General features: G+C 39.8%; 2 protein-coding genes across 9 annotated transcripts in view; one reads left to right on the top strand and one right to left on the bottom strand.

Moving 5' to 3' along the window:
- LOC135494113 (glutamate receptor 1-like) overlaps positions 1-6,257 on the top strand; it is a 109,502-nt gene extending 103,245 nt beyond the window's left edge. For all 7 annotated transcript variants that reach the window (XM_064781865.1, XM_064781869.1, XM_064781867.1 and 4 more), the window contains 2 exons: positions 1,818-2,105; positions 4,217-6,257. In XM_064781865.1, the coding sequence (XP_064637935.1) occupies positions 1,818-2,105; positions 4,217-4,253 (325 nt within the window). In that variant the 3' untranslated portion in view covers positions 4,254-6,257. The remainder of the gene's footprint in view (positions 1-1,817; positions 2,106-4,216) is intronic.
- A 16-nt stretch (positions 6,258-6,273) lies between these two features.
- On the bottom strand, positions 6,274-13,623 carry LOC135494114 (proton channel OtopLc-like). 2 transcript variants are annotated; one of them, XM_064781873.1, is made up of 7 exons: positions 13,538-13,623; positions 12,361-12,517; positions 10,789-10,909; positions 9,941-10,349; positions 8,856-9,016; positions 8,221-8,362; positions 6,274-7,782 (listed from the first exon to the last, which is right to left on the bottom strand). In XM_064781873.1, the coding sequence occupies exons 2-7, from the start codon at positions 12,459-12,461 to the stop codon at positions 6,794-6,796; spliced, it is 1,923 nt and encodes a 640-aa protein (XP_064637943.1). In that variant the 5' UTR covers positions 12,462-12,517; positions 13,538-13,623; the 3' UTR covers positions 6,274-6,793. The 2 variants fall into 2 exon arrangements, with proteins under 2 accessions (XP_064637943.1, XP_064637942.1); XM_064781872.1 differs by lacking the exon at positions 13,538-13,623 and adding an exon at positions 12,780-12,964.
- Positions 13,624-23,927: the final 10,304 nt, after the last annotated feature.

A 23,927-nucleotide genomic window follows, 5' to 3' on the forward strand; every position in this document is an offset into this window, starting at 1 on the left:
CAATGGTACAAATAACAATTCATCACTCACTCACTACGCATCACACCGTTTATAATAGTTTTATTCATTAACACATTAACGCTGATGCATTGACGTAATAACCGCATTAAGACACTATTTTTTCAAACAAGTACAACTCAAAACTTTAGATATCTCTCCTAGGTAGGCAGAACATCCATAGTTTCTCTGGCATGGGTAATGGACGACTTCATATTTCAAAATATGTGTTGGGCTTTTAATAATGTTTCTTTTTTAAATCTAAATTATTTTCTTTACAAATTAGATATTTCAAACTTTTGGCATGCTCATCATTTCCTGTTCTATCGACGTCGTGGCAATTTTTAAGTGTTCTTTGATGTGCTTTGAATCATACTTGGTCAAATGCTAGTTTGTTAATATCTCTGAAAAATGAGCGTTTATTATTAAGTTTCACCCCTAAAAAGCATTATTAAGTGGATTTTCTACATGTAGTGAGTTAGACTTATAATTTCAATATTGAACACTGCTGTCACCTGGTATGTATTGAATAAGACACCATGGGGTAGCGGTAGCGTTGTGGACGAAAGTCGGCCTCATGATCAAGAGGTCGTGGTTTCGACTCCCGGCCGACTCACTCATTGGGTGCCCTACTGGTCAAGTTCAAGTGAGTGCGTTCGGGTTGCTCCTTGAAACCCCTGATTGATTTCTGTGGAGACCGGGGTAATTATATCGTATCACAAAAGCACTTTGAACAGGGAAACATGGAAAAGCGCTATATAAGAACTCTTATTCACTATCAATTGCCAAAAGGCTGCCACCTATCAAAGAGGGCGCTGCGTACGTTACCAGACAGGAAATGATGTCATGCAATATTACTAGCTTCGTAAAATAATTGTCTACAAAAAAACACATCGTTTAATATGGAAACGAATGTATATCACCCATGGACAGAAATCGAGAATTACATGATTTATTTTTATGTCTTGCAAGGAAATGCGTTTGAAATGGAGGGCAAATTCACGCTCTAACACTTACGAGAGCAGATGGGATATGTCTGTTTTCCATATCTCGTTGTCATACCCTGTGTACCTGCAATTAACGGCTTCGATGACATGCTCGTTCCTGTGGCAGCTTGAGTGACGTCATCAATGCTTGTGCATCACGTCATTACCGTTTGTGCTCGCTGGATGACGTTTATCGTTTTTACAATATCATCCAGCATGATTTTTTCAGTCCCACTTGTTGTGGTAACGGTAGGTAGTGGTATTGGCTTAACTGTACCCATCCCCTCCAGAGAGAAATGGCCTCGTCCGTAAGTATAAGCAGCATAGGATTTTGGTAAGCTTTTATATGTTAAAGCATACTAATACTAATATTTAACGTTAGCTGTAGGGGTGTAGGTTAGATTTCTTCGTTGATAATATTGAATTGTCATTTTTTACACAGCTATACTGAAAACAGTCGCGACTTGATGACGCCAATTTAAAAAAAGTGTTTGCAATCTTTAATACAAACTCTGCATAAGCCTCGAATATTGTCTGGCAATAAAATTAGATTTACAGAGGTATAATTTCTAGAAACTCTGCTCTAGACCGAAACAATATAAAAATAAAAGATTGAAAGACCGTTGAACTTTCTTTCTACCATCTTACTTTATTGAGGAATGATGAGAAATAAACCTTTTTTGTTGAAAAGGACAGCATTTAAAGAAAATACAGCACTGTATTCTCGTTAGGAATATTTATTCATGAAATAAACGTCAAACGTAGGTCACTGTAATTCGAAGCCAAAATGGCCGACAAGACTAAAACAATCAAATATCGTTGTTGGTGTTTCAGATGGTGGGCCGTTTCCTCGTGTTCCGATGAGGCTCCGCACCCCGAGGAGACGCCTGAACTAGATCTCGAGAACGTAGCGGGAGTCTTCTTCGTCTTCGTCGGCGGCATCATGTTCTCCTTCCTTGGTTGGGGAGTGGAGCACAAAATTAAATACTTGAGAAAGCGGGTGAAGAAACAGCAAGAGAAAAAACGGGGACTGGCAGCTCACGCCGACACCAACTCGGACAATAACTCAGAGAGCAAGGAACTCCGTCGCTTGAATTATAATACCGAATACGGCAATTCCGAGTACGGTTACCCTGTTTAGCTCTGCCATGATTTTACAACCTGGTCGTAGTCCCCCTTAGGCTGATGGCTGCTCTAGGCTTCATTGGCAGTCCCCACCCTCCACCTCCATCACGTATTGTCTGTATATCGAACAGGTAAACAATGATGCTGTGACGTCATTCAGCGAGTAATAAGATGTGGCCACTCAAAAGCAAAAATCTGCATTCCCCTTTGTTTTTCTCTAAAGTAACCTTTTCTGGCTGCAATTTCTAGGGTGGAAGTCAATTCTTTGTTTTCTAGATAACAGCCTCCGAGATTTTAAATCGGCAATCACTTCCTTTTGAAGAAGTTCTAGTTCCTTTAGGATTTCAAGTTCCAGCTAAAATGGTTGGGTCAACCCATAATTTGACCCTTGATTTGACCTAGGGGCAAGATCATGTCCTTATGCCAAAAGTTCAGAGAGACAATCATTCTAGCCGGCCACAATGATGGTAGTCGACCCATCTTCTAATGCACACATACATTCATCAGCTTTAGGGTTTGACCACGACCTGCTTTTTCCATCATGTAAATAGGCCTATCTCTGTTTGATCCCTCTTGCTGTTGTTAATCAGTCTGTCGCTTACACCAGCGACAATACTCTAGGTTCACCTGTATAAGGTCAGGCGAGTTTTATATCAACAACCTCATCAGAATCATGCACTGCATTAGCCACAATATCAAGACCTGATCAATTCATTCGTTGTCAAGATTACGTATTGTACTCCACAGACAATAGCATGTTTGATGCAAAATAAATTGTTAGGGGCAATGATGTTGATATTTGGTACTGACCTTATAGAGGTGAAAGCAGAGTACGTATTTCAAGTACTTTTGACGATAGCGATCTCAGTATGTGTTCAATGTTGACCTAAACCTTTTCGATCATCCTAGTTTATGTTTACAGTCACCGAATGCCAAGGATTCGAATACATTATTTGGTGTACTTTGTGCTTGAAAGAGATTCTGGTTTATACTGCATTTGAACAGTCTCTTACAAACGTGGTGTACGGTAGGAGTCCACCCTTACGCCGCGTGTTCCGAAGGGAACGAGTGTAAGTATGTATCGAGTGAAATGGCCTGATAAGTCAGGATGTATTTGAAAGGAACCGCATTAAGTGTGGCTGTGCTTATCTGAACCATGTACAAAAGACAGAAAGTACGGACGGTTTTAAAAATTACTTTTTTATGGTTTAAGAGTACTTCGGACACTGCAATGCAATCTAGTCGTGTTTCGAGTTCTAGCTTTCACCGCGCACTTGAAACGCCTTCTTTTTTAAAAGCGAGATGATAGGGGGAAGTAACAGAGTCATTAGACCAGAGTCATTTTCAAGCTAAGAAATAACCACTTGTCAGAAGCATGACTTTGTATCGCCAACCTCGCCGTTATGTCAACCTTTAAATGTATCCACCATCTCCCTGTAAATGTTTTGTACCAATTTGTCAATAGTCTTACGAAGAGCTACGAACGACGAAGTGCGAAACATGTAGGTGTATTTTGACGACGACGGGTTTTTTAATCTTTAATGCCCTATTTTGAGGAGCCCTAGTATTTGTCACAGGTTTTCTAGAAATCCGACCTTTCAGGGAAAGTCGGACTTTTGTCGGATAAATCAGGAAAAAGTTAGAGAAACCGTTGAGAAGTCGGAAGAAGCGTCCTAGTGGTGTAAGTACGGGAGCCGATTTACGAGTGTCCCACAATCGTTCGTTCGTCGTTCGTCGTAAGGATGGTCAACATAGTAAGACCAGTGCCAAAGTTTGAAATGCCTGTACTTATTTCATGCTTTCCCATCACTTTTACTGTTGCCCGAACCATTGTGTTTAGTATGGCAAGCATGTGTCCCGCTATAGCCCTAATTGTTACGTTATAAGCAAGGATAATATAGCACGTAAATAATGATACTTGTGCATTTGAAAGAAAACACTGCGGTCCTATAACGAATCGGGACGCTTACGTGATAGTACAATAACTTTATTCTTACTACATGTATGCCATTCAGTTATCGTTATCTATCTTGTGATTACGTAATTATTATTTATTTCTTAGGATCCTTCGGCATTCGGATTAGTAGAGTTTAGAAACGTACTTTCAGGTTCTACGCGGTTAACATGGACGACGTCCCAATGTAGGAAAAGGAATACGGACTTAGAAATCACTCAAGATATTCTTTGTTACAATCATGGTGCTCAAATTGTAAATATTTCTTCAGAGACAATGAGAAAATCAAGTTGTACGAGTGTTTGAACCGTGCTATGCAATATTCGAGCAACTGATTTGTTTACTGAACCGACGCCACATACAGGCGGTGGCGCTGTTTGGGTTGAGCGTCATGTCATAATGTGGATAATCCACATGGGCTTTAAACTCCCGTTAAGCGCATCGTCAGCCGATTTCAGGGTAGAATGAACGCCACCAGTAAATTGACTTCATGTTGGAACCAAACGAGTGAAAAAACTAGAGACTGCTTAAAACGGGGCACACGACTAATGCATCAAGTTTCTCTATAAAATGGGTAAACATTCTGTCTTATCCTTTCTTGCGAGGTAAAGCTCGGTCTTACGTCCTCTCAACTTGTACAGGATCGTGCATTCAATGCGTTTAAAAGCGGGATTTCTAATTCGTCGTACCTTTTTCGGCAGTCGATCTATTTCTGTCGACAGCTCATTGGGAGACCTAGCCGGCTCACGAGAGCACGTTTTCAGTGCGTGCACCCTTCTTTGGTGGGTCTATCGTGGGTGACAGTGTGAGGGGAACATTTCACCTGAATGAAGCTACAGCATCATAGCGGGCCACATAAACATTAGCTAGACAATCTTCGGTTTGCTTATGCTCATCTCTATACAGAGAGACTTTGTATTCTCCAAGTCTTTTAACCAGTTTAGGGTCGGTTGATATTCCAACCCATACCTCTATACAGAGAGACTTTGTATTCTCCAAGTCTTTTAACCAGTTTAGGGTCGGTTGATATTCCAACCCATACAAACCACCAATTCTCTGTGTTTTAGTAGGAATTTCAGCTTTCGATATCTTTTACTGGCTGATCTGGTCTATGGCAAACCAGAAAGAAACAAGGTCACCGTTCAACCTGTGAGCAAAATAGGGCGGAGTGAGCAAAATCCTGCATACTTTTCAAAATAAAACGCCTCAAGTGGTACCGCCCCTTCCAGAAGCCGAAAACTATATATTGTGCGAACAAGACTATTTCTGCACTCGGCGGTCCTATTGATATACATGTTTGACTTACGTACATAAAAAGTTTAAAATATGGTCCCCATTTGATATTTGTTTCCCTTCCTTCTCATTTATATATCAAAAAGGTGTTGTTACAACTGGCAGGATATCCCATGGATGGTATGTCTTCCAATATCCCGGGACGGTCTGCCGCCCGAACCTAAACGTTTAATCAAGATGTACATACATGTGTTTCTAAACAAAAGCAATAAAATTCGTGTGTGAAATAATACCACTTGGGCCAGGAGGCTCGGTCGACTGCGAAACGTTGTGGAGTCTTTCACGCAGATAGGAATAGTGTTTGTCCCGATATACTTCAAATTAGGGACAACTTATACAGGGCCCGGTTGTTCAAAAGCACAAAAGTCACGTCATCCCTAACGGTTAAGTGACCTTAACGATGATATCTCTTTCAGTTGATTCCATTGAAATTTTAACGACGCCGTTTAAGTTAACGTTGTTTTGAACAACCTAGCTCTCGCTTGTACACATTTCTGTTAATGTTGTACACGCCCTCCGTCATTGTACGTAAACGTTTTGTAGGCCCCTTTGTAGGATATCTTAAAATACTCAAAAATAATTATCGTATTGAAATGTCTTATGAGTTAGATGTCTTTCAGATTACGGGTCGAACGGAACAGGTCCTAACAGTTTATATTACAACGACGAAAACGACTGATCTAGCCACAAATCTGTGCTGCGTTCTTGTACCAATCATGGCGATTTGTTGTCAATATTTGCAAGAATTAATAAAGACTAGTCTACAAATTCTTGATATTTGTCTGGTGAACAGATTTTCCCTCACCAAACCGAGGGCGTTGCAGATGCTGACCTTTGTTATAGTAATGTTTCGAAGTGATATTGTAAAGTATAAAACATGTAAGGTTTTGCCAATAAAATATTTGTAAGCCAAATTGGTTTGATTTGTTATTCATTTAATTATTTAGAGTGAGGTATGTACGTGAATGGTAGGATAAATAACAGAAAAAATAGAGATTGCCTCTTGCGTAGTTCATTGACTGGAGTCCATTACATTATGCAATACATGTAATAACCTGACGCAAGCTCTCATGATCAACTCCCTGAGAGGAACTCGAAACTGCTAACATTTATCAAAGTAAGCCTATTCCTGCCTTGTGTTAACCGAGCCGTTCAATTTTAAGCGTTTCCATAATTGTACTGCGATATAGTTCACGTATCCATTTAAAGGGCTCTTGGAACCATCTTGTACTGTCTTTAATCATGGAGTGTAACACAGTTTACGTTGAGCGGACGTAAAGTTTACGTTTGGCGCAATTGGCGGTGACGAGAGGTCTGCCTGAATGACAATGCCCTATTCTGGACAAATATCCGTGTCTTTTGATAGAGAGGTTGTCCTGCATAACAGAGGTGTCCACTACAAGGGAGCTTTCATTGTACTGTTTGCCATGGAGTTTCTTCAATGTTGTTTTACCATGACGTAGGCTTTCTGCCAAATATCGGACAGACACACACTCGAATGAAACCGAAACAAAATAACTAGAGGAAGACACAAGTGCATAATGATACTCCAAGGTAAGTAGTTATAGAAATTGACGTGGACGGCAGCACCTTTCGATTTCTTCATCTCAAAGGTGTTGATCATCCACATCGCAAGGTTGCAAACGAGAAGAAATGTAATTATCGATCGCCCAGGCTTCCTTTCAATGTCTTCTTCACGTTTTGCGCACCGCCGCAGTCCATCAAGTATAAACATCGACTGCGTCGTCGATTCGATGAAATTCAGCGACGCCATTACGAGGAACAACGCAGAAATCATGTGACTATGTTCTTCCGGTCCGAGATGTTTACCGGACATGAGATGACTTGCAGACGACAGCCCGATGCACGTGTTTAGTGCGTAGTTTCCAAATAGAGCCACCAGGAGAAGCTTGTCATCAAAACTTCCTTCAGTTTGACCGACATAGTGAAGTCTTTTCGTCCTGATGAGGCCGCTGATTGACACGAAGATCCCAAGTAAAAACAAGAAGATTTCTGAGACGAGGAATATGACGGCGGACACCTGTTTTAAATGCTTGTAATCTTGGAAGACGAAGAACAATGCAATGCTGATCAAGGTCAGCAAAATCATGGTCAGCCCGGCAAATAGGCCTAAATTGGATTTGTGACACTCAATCTGTTCCGGCATTTCTACGTCTCGCTCTTCTCGTTCCGCATTCAGGATCACGTTTCGGCCGACATTTTGGAAGGTTTTGTACGAAACTGCGGCTGCAATGAGACTGTATTCAATCAGGCACGGGAACAAATACCCTGATGAATTGTCAGAAAGGGTGTGAATATCGTGGCAGCTAGTGTCCTGATTGTGTGCTCCAATGATTGTGTCGAACTGTAGAAACGACGTGGTGTTGGATACGTGCACTTCCGCCCCCTGTTGTGTTTGATTATTCACTGAAAAAAATACAGCACTAAATTCTCTTACAGTAATCAAAAACACTTCACAAGGGTTACTTAATCTTATGCTTTTATTGCATCTGGAGATATTCAATAGAAGTTGCGACAACGAAAACTTTGGGGTTATTTTTCACTTAGGCATGCTGGTTTTCCCTGTGAGGAAATGATTCCGTTATTAAGGGATGGCGTAAAGGCCCAGTCTTTAAATATGACCACCTATTCATCTGTCGCAGTAGCAATCCATGGTCGATCATATGCAAGTAGGTACTCCGCATGTACAGGAATAATTGTTGAAGAACTTCTCGCCTTAACTTTAAAGTAGGTCACGTATCACTTGTATACATCAGATACAGGTGTACAGGTTTTATACTGGTGACCTACTTTAAACTTGAGGTGAGAAATACGATGCTTGTGTAAATACTCAATGATACTTGCATTCAGCCCTTTCTTCTGCATACACTCTGCCAATGTCTTCAACTGTCTCATTAACTGTTGTTGATAACCACACAGCCAGATTAGTAGCGATCAAATGGACAAGACCCATTCGGACAAAAGGCTTATGCTTGTTGATGATCACCTGCAAAAGTTTAATTTTCATATCGCTATATATTGTACTTTGTAATATAGCACATTATGGAATAACATTTTAGATATTCAATTTTTAAAAGCAGGACGTTTTTCATAGTCCACCCGATCTTCATTTTCGTGAAAATCCAACGGTTAGAATGCTGGACTTTCGATCTGGTGATCACGGGTTCGACTTCCCGTGATTCAACTACATTTTTCTCTTCATTTTCTTGTTATTCATATAGTAGTATCATTATCATTATGGTTATTATCTTGAAAACCCCTTTACCCGAACTTTACAAACGAACCTTGCGCACCTGCTTTCGGACAAATGTTGAAAGATACACATAAATAAAAGGTATAATCAAAGGCGGATTTGCCTACCATGCCCAAGATTAATCAAAAACCAAGATGGTACCCAGCTATGAAGACGATGCCTGGATACTACACTACCACTTGTCCTCTTGAAGAGCAATAGAGACACCAGTTCACAGTTGCCTTACCTTGTGGTATTTGAAGATGAAGAACGTCTGCATGAAGACAAGTATCAGGTACAGGAGGGCATTGACGAAGAATGGTATACTTCGGCAGCGCATTGCTGCTGGATTCTCAAAAGGTTCAGATATCTTGAATCCGCTGTGGACCATACTCCCTAAACCAAAACCTGCAACAAAGAAGTATATGTTTTAATCATCGGGGATATGCATGAAAAGCTCGCATGATTCTTCTTCTTCTTCTGCGTTCAGATTTAACCCTAGCATATGTGACGCGACAAAATCGCCTTTATGAGCTCGCCTGCTGTACGTGTGGAGATATACACATAAACTCGCTCTGGACAAATCATTTGAACTGTTCAAATGTCAATAGAATGACGTACGGCTTTATTGGAAAGTGCGCAAAAAAAACGTATAAGGGCGGAAACAGGAGAGGTAATATAAATTCAGAAAAGGAAATTAACAATATCATACACTTTTTTGTCACTACATGTATATGAGAGACCATATTATGTTCTCTTTTGCTCAACGTACGGCGGATACTGCCACCTGATTTCCTTCAGTATCAAATATCACTACAATAATGCCTGCAGGAGGGGCCTACTAAACTAGATCAGAAAGCAGCTGGCGCTCAGTGCAAAGTGCAAATAGTTGTTCAGCATTCTGTTACTTGACACTAGACCTAGCAATGCAGTATTGGTAGGATGAGTAGTATTGGTATGAGAATACAAGTAATAGCAATAACAAATTACTTTGAAGTATATGTGATATGGTTGTGGTATCGCCAATGGTAAGGAAATCCTTTTATTTTATTCCGGGGAAGAAATTACTAGACTTGCAAGCAATTTTAACCAGTTCTGTGGTTTGTGTTCCAAGCTGTTTCAGTCATGAAATAATGACGAAACTGAGGTCTATCCATCTTCAAAAGAAGACAGTCATAGAACGAATTAAAATGAACTTTTAATTTCCTTTGCGTTTTTATACTTTTGGACTATATACCTTGTCGATGAAAGTGATTCTAGGAAAAAGATGTTTTCGAATCTTTTCAAATGTATTCCATCTTATATGACTCAACATTCTTAGTCGCCACTCACCAACGGCTCCTAAACGCAGATAGAAATTAAGTCCCTCTGAATCGAAGGTCACACCAATCAGAGATGGTGGAAGTGGCTCACTGCAGGACTCGTCATGATTATAGCAAACCGGTCCTTTTGACGGAAGAGTGGCTACATCAGTAATTTGTTCATGTGACTCTTGTTTCCAAATTTCGGAGTCGTGCGAGTCCGTTATTTTGGTTAGTTGGTCCACTGATTGATCTAGATTCGACACATTTGGAACACTTTCACGTTGTTTTGTATCGCTCGGAACGAATTCTGGTGTACGAGGTGGTGACGTATTGCTCATTTGCATATCGCCGTTTGGGTCAATTCTCTGGCGCAGGAGGTAGAATAGTAAATAGGCCAGCATGCCGACAGAGACGCTGTACAGGAAAGTGTGGAAAATCTGCCAAAGAGTGGAAAAGAAAATTAACATGTACTCATGCATTTGATCTGTTGATTGGAATTTGATGATACAACAGTCAAAAGTAGAACATTACGGCGAGTTACTCGAGAATCAACGAATAGATGACTGTTTGTCTGTTTAATGATGGAGCCTTTCTGAGTAGGCTGCCCTCTCAGTGGCCTACTAGGTTGGCCGTACCTAGCCCCCTCCCAGACCAGTGAGTTAAATACGGCCCTGACTATTAACGCAATGAACAGTAAAAACACATTGCTTATGCGATATTCTCCTGTGTATATCCAGGTTAGCAACGAGAAATTGGTCAAAATCGTGCTTGCATTTGAAAGGATCCCTTATCAAAAACAGTAAAACCATGTTAGGAGCACCTTCTTTGAACTGTAAAAAATCGGCAACATTTGATCTTACGAATTTTTTTACTTACTTCAGTGTAATATGTGTGGACTCCTTCAGTCTTGGACAATGCATCACTGATAGGGAACACAGTGCCGAATACGCTCATGATCATGCAATAGAGACCGCATAATGTCCTGGTAAGACCAGACCTGGAACAAATATGAATTCATTTAAAGTAATTTAAGCTTGACTGAAAATAATGAGAGAGAAATATTGAACCTTAGACCATGCATAAAGAGTCACTTTAAAGGAACCGTGCGATCCGCCATCTTTGTTGGACTATCAATTTCAATTCCGACCGTGACGGGATTTCAGATATCGGCACTCGGATGTCGTAGTTGGTTTGAGGGTCCTTTAATCATGAATATATCTGCCACGAATGCTACACATCAGGTCACACAGTCTGTTGGTAAAAAATGATATTCAGCCTCCTGTCCGAATGGCAAGAACGCGGTGATGTTTCACTTGAAAGACTCGGCCATGGTAGCAGTTGGAGTTGATATCAGAAAAGGAGCGACTGAGGAGGTTGCTGAGGTATGGCAGATCTGACTGAGCGCAAGATGCGCGAGAGTTTTGATAACTGAAACTACCCCGAGGTGGTTCACGAAACTAAGACATTCGCCTAATTGTGTTCATCAGCAGGTGTCAAGAAAGACAAAGTCTGGGTCAACTTTAGATCAGCATTCAAAACAACCAGCGGCAGTTCAGAAAATCAACATTTAAGTCATGTGTTCATTGACTTTTATATCAGCTCGTGTTACCCGTGGGAATCGATGAGCAGGACCAGACATGACAATGATTTTGGTCGAGACATTCACTCTGGTATTGTTTTTTCATAATATTGTCTGATCTTTATCATAAACATTTCCGAACTAACATTTCGATGAAATATTCAAATTTGAAAGTTATTTTGGGACAACACATGTAATTGGTACACAATGAGCATTACATTTAGATCATTCTCAGTATCCCCTGGGATCGGAGTGTACAGCATCAAAAACTCGTCTGTTGTGAATAGAGTATATTAACAGTGAGTGTATTAGCCCTTTTGCTGCCAAAGTCAGATTTAATGGGTAACCCTTAGCTCTAATCTGTGCAAACCGAAATAGGTCTGGCTCATATTGCAAATCCAAACCAATCTCGTAATGTCTGGTATATCAATTCTCCGGGGTGCTACCTTCACGCTCATATGGCCCTAATTCCGTCAAGAATATTTTGTCCGTATTTGCGAACATTTTTACCATGTTTATTTTATATCAAACATGTTGCATGTCGGACAAGGAAATCCCATTATTGGAATTGGTTCGTGGAATAGACTCCCGGGGCAGTCCATTGCGTCATCCTAATTTGGACTCCTGATGGCGAGGAACGAGGCTGGTCCACTGCGTCCAGAGTGTAGTAGCGGCGGTACTGCTTTTTGGCATTGACCAGAATTTAAAATAATTTCTCCACATTTAAGGTTTTTGATATCTCAAAAATAGACCCTCCGTCTCGGGTTGATAAAAACCTCAAACCAGCGCTTGTAGTTATCTGGACGACTGCATTATGCATGTATATGTTCTTGATAACAATATGCCGAAATTGATGCAAAACAACTCACCTTTCTTTCGATCCAACTGGCCTGTGATGCTGCCTCCATTTAAAGTCATCGTACTTTTCATGTTTGCTGTGGTAAGATTGACGACACATTCTCTGCTCCATATCGGGAATACGTCACGCATGAATCAGCCGACGACGAGAAAAATCAAATCCATAGTCTGAGAAAAAAGAAGCGCCGTACGGGCACTCAGTGTGGCGATTAATTATCAATATACTGCTTACGGGCCGCCGGAAATAGAAAATGGACTCGACGGAATCCTGTCTGGGCTGGTGAAATTGAGGGGCGAAATGGTGAAAAGGCACGCCTGTCGGTTTTTTTCGCCCCCACCCCCCTAATTTCATTAGCCCATCATTTCCGGCAGCCGTCACCAGTATATTTAATTTGGAACGCTTGCACTGCTAAATAGTAAAACTATTCACCAAATTGACTCAGCAATGGAGCCGTGTATATGTAGGTCCCAATTCGAAATCCAAAGATGTTACTGCCCTGAACACAGACGAAGCACAAACAAGCACTGACATCTGTTGAGCACATCGATCGAAATCCTTATACACTGAGCAGTGAAATACCATCGAAAGAAACACAAAGGTGTGATATTCGCAGTTTAGAATATAAGAATATATGACCTGAATTGATAAAATGATGAACTAGACCTTGGTATCGAGCATGTTTTATCTAGGAACTTGCAGGTCACATTTGTGCACATCACACAGGGCCACTAAGGTTAAAAAAAACGTGAAATATAACCAGGATATGCCTACTCAGCAGGTTGACATGACTTTAGGATAGTGGCTTAAAGGACGACTGTACACTGAAAAAACTTCTAGGGTGTATATTTTTTCAAAAGCGCAAACACCTTCATTTTTAACAGTGTTGGAGGAAGCTGGCTAGGAGGGTTAAATAGTGGTATCTACTTTGACTACTATATGATAAGGCCTGGTTTGACAAGGTGATTAAAAATTGTACAATGTGAACAATTCTGATATGAGATAACAGAGCAACTATCGGCGATTTCTAACCTGTCTACTAAAGTATTCTTCCTATTCTCTTTGCATGCACAATCTAATCACTCTAAAGGCTCTCAGCACTGGGCCTATCACCAGGTGGTATAAGATAAAATGCAATAGTAATGATGGAGCTAGGTATCCTCATCAGGTCAATACATTCCTTGGCCTACCTGAGTCGTAGGAAAACTCTCCGGTTCACTCGCGAGACAAGTATGTGCTGTTGAACTAGAACCTGTACAATGCATCTATATAGCCCCGAGACGTATTTTCTTAAATATCGTTGAACATGTTTTGAGAGTTATTGATAAAGTAACAAGTGGGCCAGACCGTTGCGTTTGAAAAACAGATCAGGCCCGAACAAATGTTTATAACTCCAGGCCAATTCAAAGCAAGGAGTGCCATTGTGGCTTGAGCTTGAACAATAATGAAATTTCAATTCCTAATGTCTGAGAAAAAGCGATTTGTGTGAATCGCCTCAACAAATTGACGCCTGCGCAGTGATTACTGCCAGCCAAAATACGAGTTCGAGTCTAAAATACGAGTTCGAGTCTAAACAGGCCAGCTTGACCACACCTGTTTAGACTCCAGGCGTCAATTTGTTGAGGCGATTTACACAAATCGCTTTTTCTCAGACATTAGGTATTGAAATTTCATTATTGTTTTGTTAAATGGTTCATCATGACACATATAAATTATGGTAATGATTGGAACAACATAGGAGTACTTTTGACCAAATTCTATGTACACAGAATGTACACAGATTGTATGCAAACACCAATGCAGGACTCTGGCCCTATGCCCACAGTGACGAATCACTTCATGAATTGTATATAACGAACATGAATCGCAGTAAATTAGGCTGGAAGCATCCTTACCATGCCTAGTGATAAGAGCACTTCTGCTGTTCTCAAAACCCAAATTATGGATGACAGCAGACAACGTCAAACTCTTGAATGTACTTTACATGTTCTGGTAGGCTTGATAAAGTCAAACAGCTCGACATACTCTCGCAGGACTCAGAAGCAAAACACAAGTGGCTCTTGTTTTTGCATTATCTCAAAATTGGTTCAATAAAGTGAGTAAGGGTTCGAGCATTAGAGATGGAAGCCGGAATGTGCTACGCCCTTTATAATAACAATATCAATGTCATGGTACACTACATCATTCACCTTTTGGCTTACTCTCACTTACTCTCTCTCAAAATGAAGAAGCATCGTCAGCCCCCAAAACAGTTTGGCTTCGAAACATTTTCAGAATTTTGAACTTATGAAAAAATTCAACATTGAAAGATGAACAAATTAAAAGTCCAAATATTTTGTTCACTTGGTTTTTTTTCTGCTCAAACCAGTAAGAAATTGGAGAGCCTTTTAAGAACCAGACGGAAACTATGTCAATATGCAGACACAGAGACTGACCGAGGATGGGACACTTTTTCTGTCCTGTCCTATAGTAGCTTGGCTGGGAGATTTCGGCACACTCTTGACGCTATTAGAAAAGTTACATAAAGATAAAGTTTTTGGCACCAATAATGTCAGTCCTGGCGGATTTGCTAAAGTTCGAGTGGGTTTTCTTGGACTCAAGTCTGCGGGTAATCAAAATATGTCAATACGTTGTCCCAATGTCATGTTTGCGCTGGTTACTATGACCTACAGTTTCATTGGTCAATGTCTGAATGGTAATCGAATCTAATTGCTGGATGATTGGTTGGTAACGTTTTTAATTTTATGGAGGAGACTCTTGTCGATTGTTCAGGTGGACTTGGGGTCCAAGAGCGGACTGCGGGATTGGAGTAAATTTAGATGATCATGCGCTGGTATTGATCTGACTCATGGACGAGCAGCATACACTAACGGTCGGCAATTTTGGCGGGAAAACCCAATTATGTATTTTGTCCCCGGATTTTCAACTTCGCTAACGCGACCACCCGGTAACGCAACCGTTCAACCTCGGTCTCATGAGTGGTCGTGTTACCGGGGTTCCACTATAGTACAAGTACAAGAGATAATTCTGGTGATGTCCACAATGCAATCAACGTGGAATTAGCATTGCATAAACAATTTGTAAAACGACTAGATATTTCGATTGTTTCGATAAGGACAATACAAAACGTGTGTCGTCTGTCTCTATCAAATATTTATATATCCTGGCTTACTTATTGTATGAATTACCAATGGCCAATTTTTATTTACAGCGTGTGGAGCGAAATCCATCGATTCGTTTCCAAAGAAAAACTGCATTGAACTAACACTTTATCGTAAGGACTTAGATTATTCATGGCATTGGTGTTTTGGGTACATTTGTGAATACCATTCACCGAACCGATCGTACTTCGTTCCATCCTTGGTTAACGAGCCGGCGATCGTGAGGACACCCATATCAATATTAACACCCATGACCACTTCGTTTTCTGCTGATCAACATCGGTTGTTGCTGACAAGATTATTTAGCATGCACTTTAGGCTGAAGAGGTCACGTGTTGTTTTGTTGTTTCATTTCTAATCGGAAATGCCACAAACAGCAGAAGAGTGTTATCCAATGGAGTTGTCTCTGAGGTCGTCAGAAATAACAGGTAAAGTCAAGGATAACCGGCATAACATTCCAATCTACAAGATTGTTAAAGATATAACAAAGTGAAGGAGGACATACGTCACTTTTCAACGTTATCTACAAGACCGTTGATGATATAACAAAGTGAAGGAGGACACACTTCCCAACTTTATCTACAATACTGTTGATGATATAACAAAGTGAAGGAGGACACACGTAACTTTCCAACGTTATCTACAATACTGTTGATGATATAACAAAGTGAAGGAGGACACACGTAACTTTCCAACGTTATCTACAGTATCGTTTGAAATATTACTAAGTCAATAAGGAAAAATGTTAGTTTCTCACCTAACGCTATCTACATGCTGGTTCGAAACAATCGGGTGAGTACGAACTAAGACTATCAAATGCTTATTCTTCAGCGTTTTACAGAAAGGTCCAGTGTAAATGTACATAAAGTTTTTCAGTAAAAGCTTACATTTATATCACATTATATTTGTTGGAAAATGCCTAAGTCAGTGATGGAAAATGCCTAAGTCAGTGATGGAAAATGCCTAAGTCAGTGATGGCAAATGCCTATGTCAAATTGTTATCAGTTGCACTTATGCATATGTCAGTTCAAGCCTTATGTAAGCCACAATAGGCAAACATTAACATTAACAAAAACATGCAATAGTTAGGCTATTTTGAACGCTTCCTCTTTAAATATTCAAGCTTATCTTTCGTTTTCATTTACAGTCATGTCTGAAGAGATGCATGATATCAAGATGGTATCTTCCAAAATGACGTTCTTGGTCCTTTTGTTCCTTCTAGTGTTACGGACAATCACAGTTGAAACATGTAAGTGTCAGAGTTATTCATATAATTATTCATATAACTTTATGAATTTAACTGTGCTGCGGCAGCTTGGTGATTTTTGGTTATATCGTCGTTTCGGATAGAACACAATAAGTAATACATATAATCAAAAACTCATTACTTTGAAGTAATAAGTTTTTGATATGATACATCATGCATATTTGTGACCCAGCACGGCAAAATGAGTCGCATGTCGCAAGGAAGATGAGCCAGGAGATAATTGAAGAAATTGATGTACATTTGTATAATTCATTGCTGGCTGGTCCTCCATCAAAGTGACAACCACACAAAAAATTCTCAACGAATTCAACATCATCAGGATCTGAAGCTAGTGTGAAGTAAAATTGGCGCTCTATTTCACACAAGGTTCATATCGCCATAGCCTGGCTATAAAACACGAAGAAAATCTCCACCCAAACATAAAAAACCTCTGTGGTTCAACGGTTAGAATGCTGGACTTTCGGTCTGGTGGTCACGGGTTCGACTCCCCGTGTATCCTCAACATTTTTTTTCGCTTTATTTACTTCATTCATGTACATATATATTCATCATTAATATCAATATCATTTTTATCTTGAAAACCCCTGAACCCGAACTTTACAAACTCAAGTACACACTGATTTCAGACTGCAGCGAAGATCTCACCAAAACTGAATGTAACTGTAGAATTTCCTAGACATGTCCAAAACCACCTCACAACACTTGCGGAAATCGTTATTAGTGATCAGCATTTAGTCTTTTGCTACATGAGAAGGCACATGGAGGCGAATAGGTGCATTTTCCTCCTGGTCACCTAAATCCTACACTCAAGTTCTCCCTCGAAATCACGGAGAGCTATATCAATACGACAAACTATCGACTAAATGACGGCGATGACCAATTTGACCCTTCTGCATATTGTCCCTCTCAGTTTGAAGGCGTACACTATCACAGCCAATCATTCGAGTTTCTGTTGAACTGCTAAACTGATGATAAATTTAGCTGAGCAATTCACCAGTCATATATCCCGAGGCCACCCTTTGTGCATAAGTATTCATATGTCTGGGTCACCGATAAGGTCAGTTCTGGTCATCCGGTTTTGGATATCGATTCCTTTGAGAATTGTTGAGGTGATTACCCTGGTCCCCATCTTGGGCTTCTGTGTCTGCAAATTGACATAGTTTTCGTCTGGTACTTCAAAGGCTCTCCATTTTTTACTGGTTTGAGCAGAAAAAAAACAAGTGAAAAAAATATTTGGACTTATTTCAAGTATTATGACGAATAATGTGCACTTCAAGTGGGGCAGCAAAATCGACTCGACTCTCAACAAAACTTTGTCACACGAAGTTAGAGCACTTGAAAATATACAAGTTTTGACAAGTTTTAAATCGATTTGTTTGCATGAATGTACCTTACGTCACAAAACCCTCAATTCAATATCAAGGTGGTGTGTTACTAGGATAACACACTATTACAACAGCGGCGGCTTTAGGATCTGTCTCTATCCTTATAAGTCTCTACTGAGACACTGAGTTGCTCATAAAACGTACCGACTTCATAACGGTTTCTCTAAACTTTTCCTGATTTATCCGACAAAGTCCGACTTTTCCCTGAAAGGTCGGATTTCTAAAAAACAGCAAAAATAACTAGGTCTTCCCAAAATAGGGCAATAATAATAAAAATATAAATGATAATTATTATTATTATCATTCATAATAATAATAATTATTATTATTATTATCATTATTGTTATTATTATTATTATTATAATTATCATTATCATTATTATTAGGTAATGAGTTGTGAACCAAACACGCAGAGTGGCCATAATGTGAATACTAATCAGCTCCTCTCAATGGACCCCTTGTATGTCACACTTGAGTCTATATGGTATGGCCCACACCATGTTCAAGCAAGGAAAAAAACTATGATAATGAGTCATATCAAAAAAATCGCGGTCCGAAAGCATCTTTTTCAAAGGTTGTGCATTAGTCACTTCAAAACATTGCTCTGTGCCGAGATAGCTCGGCTGACTTCTTATTCCATGATTCTAATGTGTACTCTTTTTTCCCCAGTAACCTGCACATTCAAGTTCGAAAGCTATGGTTTCTCCAGTGAACAAACGATAATCTTAATAAAACAGCTAACTGAAGAGACATGCAAGTACGAGTGCTCTCTACGGTCTGGCTGTGCGGCCATCATCTTCACAGTCATTCATTTACACTGTTATCTGAAGAAAGTACCATTTGGAGCAAATTATCCGGACAAGGTTTCACAGCAGACTGAGCATCGATATAGACTTTGGAACAAACTAAGTAAGTATGGTCCCCAAAAGTTCTCTTTAATGCCCGTAATTGATCCAAGTTTGTTTTGAACTGAACATGTATGCGTGACGCGTCACTATGGACGGCTTTTACCATTCGGTAGAGGGAAGCGAACTTTGACATGCGTTTCCGTCGACAATAGGGTCCGTTTGTTTCGACGTAGGTCGCCCTTCAATGCAAGATCTCTCATTTCGAATGCCAGTTGTATTGGACACGGTTAAATCAACGTATAGTCCTTGCTAACTGGCTACACTTCAGATGACACTTAAAAATCGTAAGCAATATATTTACGGAATGATTAGCATTCACAGAGAGAGAAATTATGTAGGGCTAATGAGTTTGATGTCATTACAAGATACAAGAATCAAAATGTTATTAAATGCGTTTTTACAGTATGGATAGGCTATATTCCATCATTATCAAACCGGATGGCCGGCTGTCTTGCGCCTAGGTCATGATTTTTTCTCATTTTGTTTTTCAGTTAATGGGAGGACGTCATCAGGTAAGTGTTCTGGTATAAGAGTATTTCAGCATTTTACGAAAGAGGATACCATGGGTATAGCAGAGTACCCACAAAACCCAGTACAAAATTCTACCATTACCCACAAACACCAGTACAAACTTCTTCCATTACCCACGAAACCCAGTTTAAACCTCTACCATTACCCACTAACACCAGTACAAACTTCTTCCATTACCCACAAACAGTACCAACGTCTTCCATTACCCACAAACAGTACCAACGTCTTCCATTACCCACAAACAGTACCAACTTCTTCCATTACCCACTAACACCAGTACAAACTTCTTCCATTACCCACGAAACCCAGTTCAAACCTCTACCATTACCCACTAACACCAGTACAAACTTCTTCCATTACCCACAAACAGTACCAACGTCTTCCATTACCCACAAACAGTACCAACGTCTTCCATTACCCACAAACAGTACCAACTTCTTCCATTACCCACAAACAGTACCAACTTCTTCCATTACCCACTAACACCAGTACAAACTTCTTCCATTACCCACGAAACCCAGTTCAAACCTCTACCATTACCCACTAACACCAGTACAAACTTCTTCCATTACCCACAAACAGTACCAACTTCTTCCATTACCCACAAACACCAGTACAAACTTCTTCCATTACCCACGAAACCCAGTTCAAACCTCTACCATTACCCACTAACACCAGTACAAACTTCTTCCATTACCCACAAACAGTACCAACTTCTTCCATTACCCACAAACAGTACCAACGTCTTCCATTATCCACAAACACCAGTACAAACTTCTACTATTACCTACAAACAAAACACTGCAAACTTCCACCATCACCGACTTTCTTGTTCTTGCGATCATTATCTTCGTTGACACACCATTAAACCTACACAAATCATATAACTTTCAGAAGAAAATAACATACACCTGGTATAATCCGTTCTTTTTCTTTTTAGATGCATGTCCTATTTCTGGTAAGTGAATGAAAACAATATGGTCAATGAAGCTGAATCAATCCCAAGAAGCCGAATAAGTATATTCAAAATTTCACGGACTTCACTTATCCTCCTCATACAAGTCGCAACTTTTGCTTCAAAGTTCGTAATAGATGTACATGTATAATGTAAGCAAAACATCCCTACTTGCTTAAAGGACCAACTCAGACCTTTTAACATTTGTATTGTCAAGAATCCTTACACTAGTAGGAGGCTTTTCCGACTTCTTAACAGTTTCACTGACTTTTTCCTGATTTTTCTGACAGAAGTCCGACATTTGAGCGGCCAGTTAATGGTTGGATACTGCGCTATATAAGACTCGTATTATTATTATTATTATTGTAGAATTTTCTCGAAAAGGTCGAATTTTTCGAAAATAAGTGAAAAAGTAGATCTACCCAAAATAGGGCTTAAAGATCAAATGCCAATGTGGAATAGGGTTAATGAGCTGACCTGATTGAGTGTGCTAATTAGTATTCACACTCTGGTTCACTCCGAGTGTTTGGTTCACACGTCATTAACCCGATTTAATATAGGCCTTTGATCTTTATTGCCCTATTTTGGGAAGCCCTATCAGACCTTTCAGGGAAAAGTCGGACAATGTCGGAAATTCGTTTGATTAATCAGGAAAAAGTTAGAGAAGGCGTTAAGATGTCGGAAAAAGCTTCCAACTAGTGATATAGCTTTTACAATGATCACTTCGAATAGACAACGGGTCGGTGAGACCAATCCTTTTCCGATGGTCATGTCGTTGTGTTCTGTCAGGACATTTGTGTCGAGGTTGTAGTAATCAATGAAGTAGTCTTCGGGCGGTGAAACTATCTTTTTTCATTTACAGTCCAACCATGCAGCTTCCCACAAAAAGTTGCGGGAGATTGCCCTACTTATGACATATTGAACCCTCAAGAGCCGGCAAACCCCATTACTTCGCGATCCTGTGCGCTTCTCTGCACGTCGCGGTCGGACTGTGTCAGCTACATTCATGTAGGGAACAAAGCCTGCTACTTGAAGAAGTATGTGTGCACAGCCGCTCAAATCAATGCGATGGCTGGTGTCTACATGTATGTCAAGGAATGTAGGTATATTCCGTTATCATTTTTTTGGCATAGTTTGATTTCTTAAACCCATTATTGCCTTTTTTCTTATTAATGAAAAGGACATTTGTTTCATTCTAGAATAGGATATTCTTACGTCATTTTATCATAATGGTTTTTTTTCATTTGAATAGACTGGATTACTATCTTTTGTGAAGCTTCGAGAAAAAAAGCCTGTCTGAGAGTTTAATGTTCTTTGATTCTTTTCGTTTCTGCCCTCATTGTTTAAAGGGACAACTTGGGCGTGTGATTAACCTGGCCAGGAAGATAATGTGCCAACTTGACACCATGCGCCGCCACTTGTAGTACTACACTGATGCCGTTCTCTGATAACGATGTTCACCAGTGTTGGAAGGCAGTTTGGGGTCCTGACTTGCGAATTTCAGGCAGGCCTAATGTGACAACCCGTTCTAGTGCATTGTTTATTGCAGTTCATAGTCTTCAAACAATCTGTAGAATGTCTGTAAACATTTTTTTGTAACCGCACACAACTGCCTTTTATGCATCACTAATTTATGCGGGCCTTTCTTATCCCGAGTTATCCTTACTAGATCCTCCTTTAAAGTATTTACTGGTTTTTATTCAATGAACATCCTCAAGTGTTACTTTAAACTAATGAACTTTTTTCATACTGTTTCAGCGTCCTGTGTTTTCCCAGGTCAGGTATTATTTTGAACATGTTAAACATGTAGGATTAAAAAATCATATTCGGACTTAAGACTATGGAAGATGGCTGAATGGCTTGCGATTTATCATCCGTCTCGTGTCACTTGTCTTTAAGGAAGGAGCTAAGATTGATAAGCTTCGCACCGCCGATAATGAAATGCTGAATGCGAAAGGAGTGATCGGCGGTGTCGTTAGAAATCAAGCGAAATATCACGCATGTCTTCTCACATTTAACAAACCACATTAGAACACATTAGGGTGTCCCAAAGCAACGTTTTCAACCACATTTAAATTTCTTAAGGCATATCGTCAGCCTTGCGAGACCTTCATTATTAGTTGTACGCGAAGAATTACCTTCAATTCACATTGAATGACATCATTTTGATCAATAACTTGCCAGATTTCTCCTTCTTTAGATTCCCTGTTAAGTACCTTTGATTGATAATCTCATGTTTCAAACAGGAATGGATTGCGATTACACTAAATTGGATGGCCTCTGCAGCAGTGGGAACTGGCAGACCTACACAGATGTCGAGCTTGATATATGTACGAACGAGTGCTCCTTCAGAGAACACCAATGTGTTGGCTTCAGTTATGACAAGCAGGATCGAAAATGCGTGTTACAAACTGCAATATGCACCAATGCCACTCTGACGAAGAAAGGGGAAGGCCGGTATGATTACAACATTAAAACCGGTAGGTTAATGGACTATTGAGGACTGTACGAAAACATAAGTAGCTCAATGAATTTATTAGGGGCAGTAAGAATACAACACGGCAACTGGCAGGTTGATGAATTCATTGAGGGCGGTATGAAGATAACACGTTAATTAGTTGAACTGTGAATTCATACAACATGACAACTGATAGGTTAATGAATTTGTTAAGATCCGTATGGATACTAAACTAAAACTGGTTGGCTGATGAATTTATTAAGGATGATATGAATACAATATTAAAACTTATCGGATGATGAATTTGTTAATGAACGAATAATAAGATCCAATCAGAAAATCATTTGTTCATTACAAATCCCACGCTTATGACATAATAAGAAGAGCGTGGATTATGTTGTTATAAGTGAACAAACAACTTTTTGAATCATTTATCATTCTTGATCATCCAAAGCTCTGTACACCATTCAGTCATAAGAATTATTTTCTTACAAGATTTTTTTTTTCTTTCAGTATCTTCATGTATCCGGAGACCCCGTACGTATCATTTGATTGATTACTTAACCAGTTAAATGGTACAAACTGTTGGACATCATTGTTGACTGCAGCCATAATTCCATTTTTTGGGCATATTCAATTCATACATGTAGTTGATAGGATGTGCTCAATGCAGATATGCGTATACTTGTAGAACTCTTTAAAGCTAAAAGTGTTTGTTGAGGTGAGGAAAAAGAGGTCAGATCCAATGCAAAAAACGACATCTTCGGGTTTTTTAAAGGGAAGTCAAATACACATTTTACAAATCATCCACCATGAAATGAAAGTGGTTAGTCGAATTAACTCTGACTTGTATAGATAGACTGTTCTTCGTATGATCAATATCCTTATATCCTTAAACCCTAGAAGGAAATAAGT

Source organism: Lineus longissimus, chromosome 9, assembly GCF_910592395.1.
Source record: "Lineus longissimus chromosome 9, tnLinLong1.2, whole genome shotgun sequence".
NCBI lineage: Eukaryota > Metazoa > Nemertea > Pilidiophora > Heteronemertea > Lineidae > Lineus > Lineus longissimus.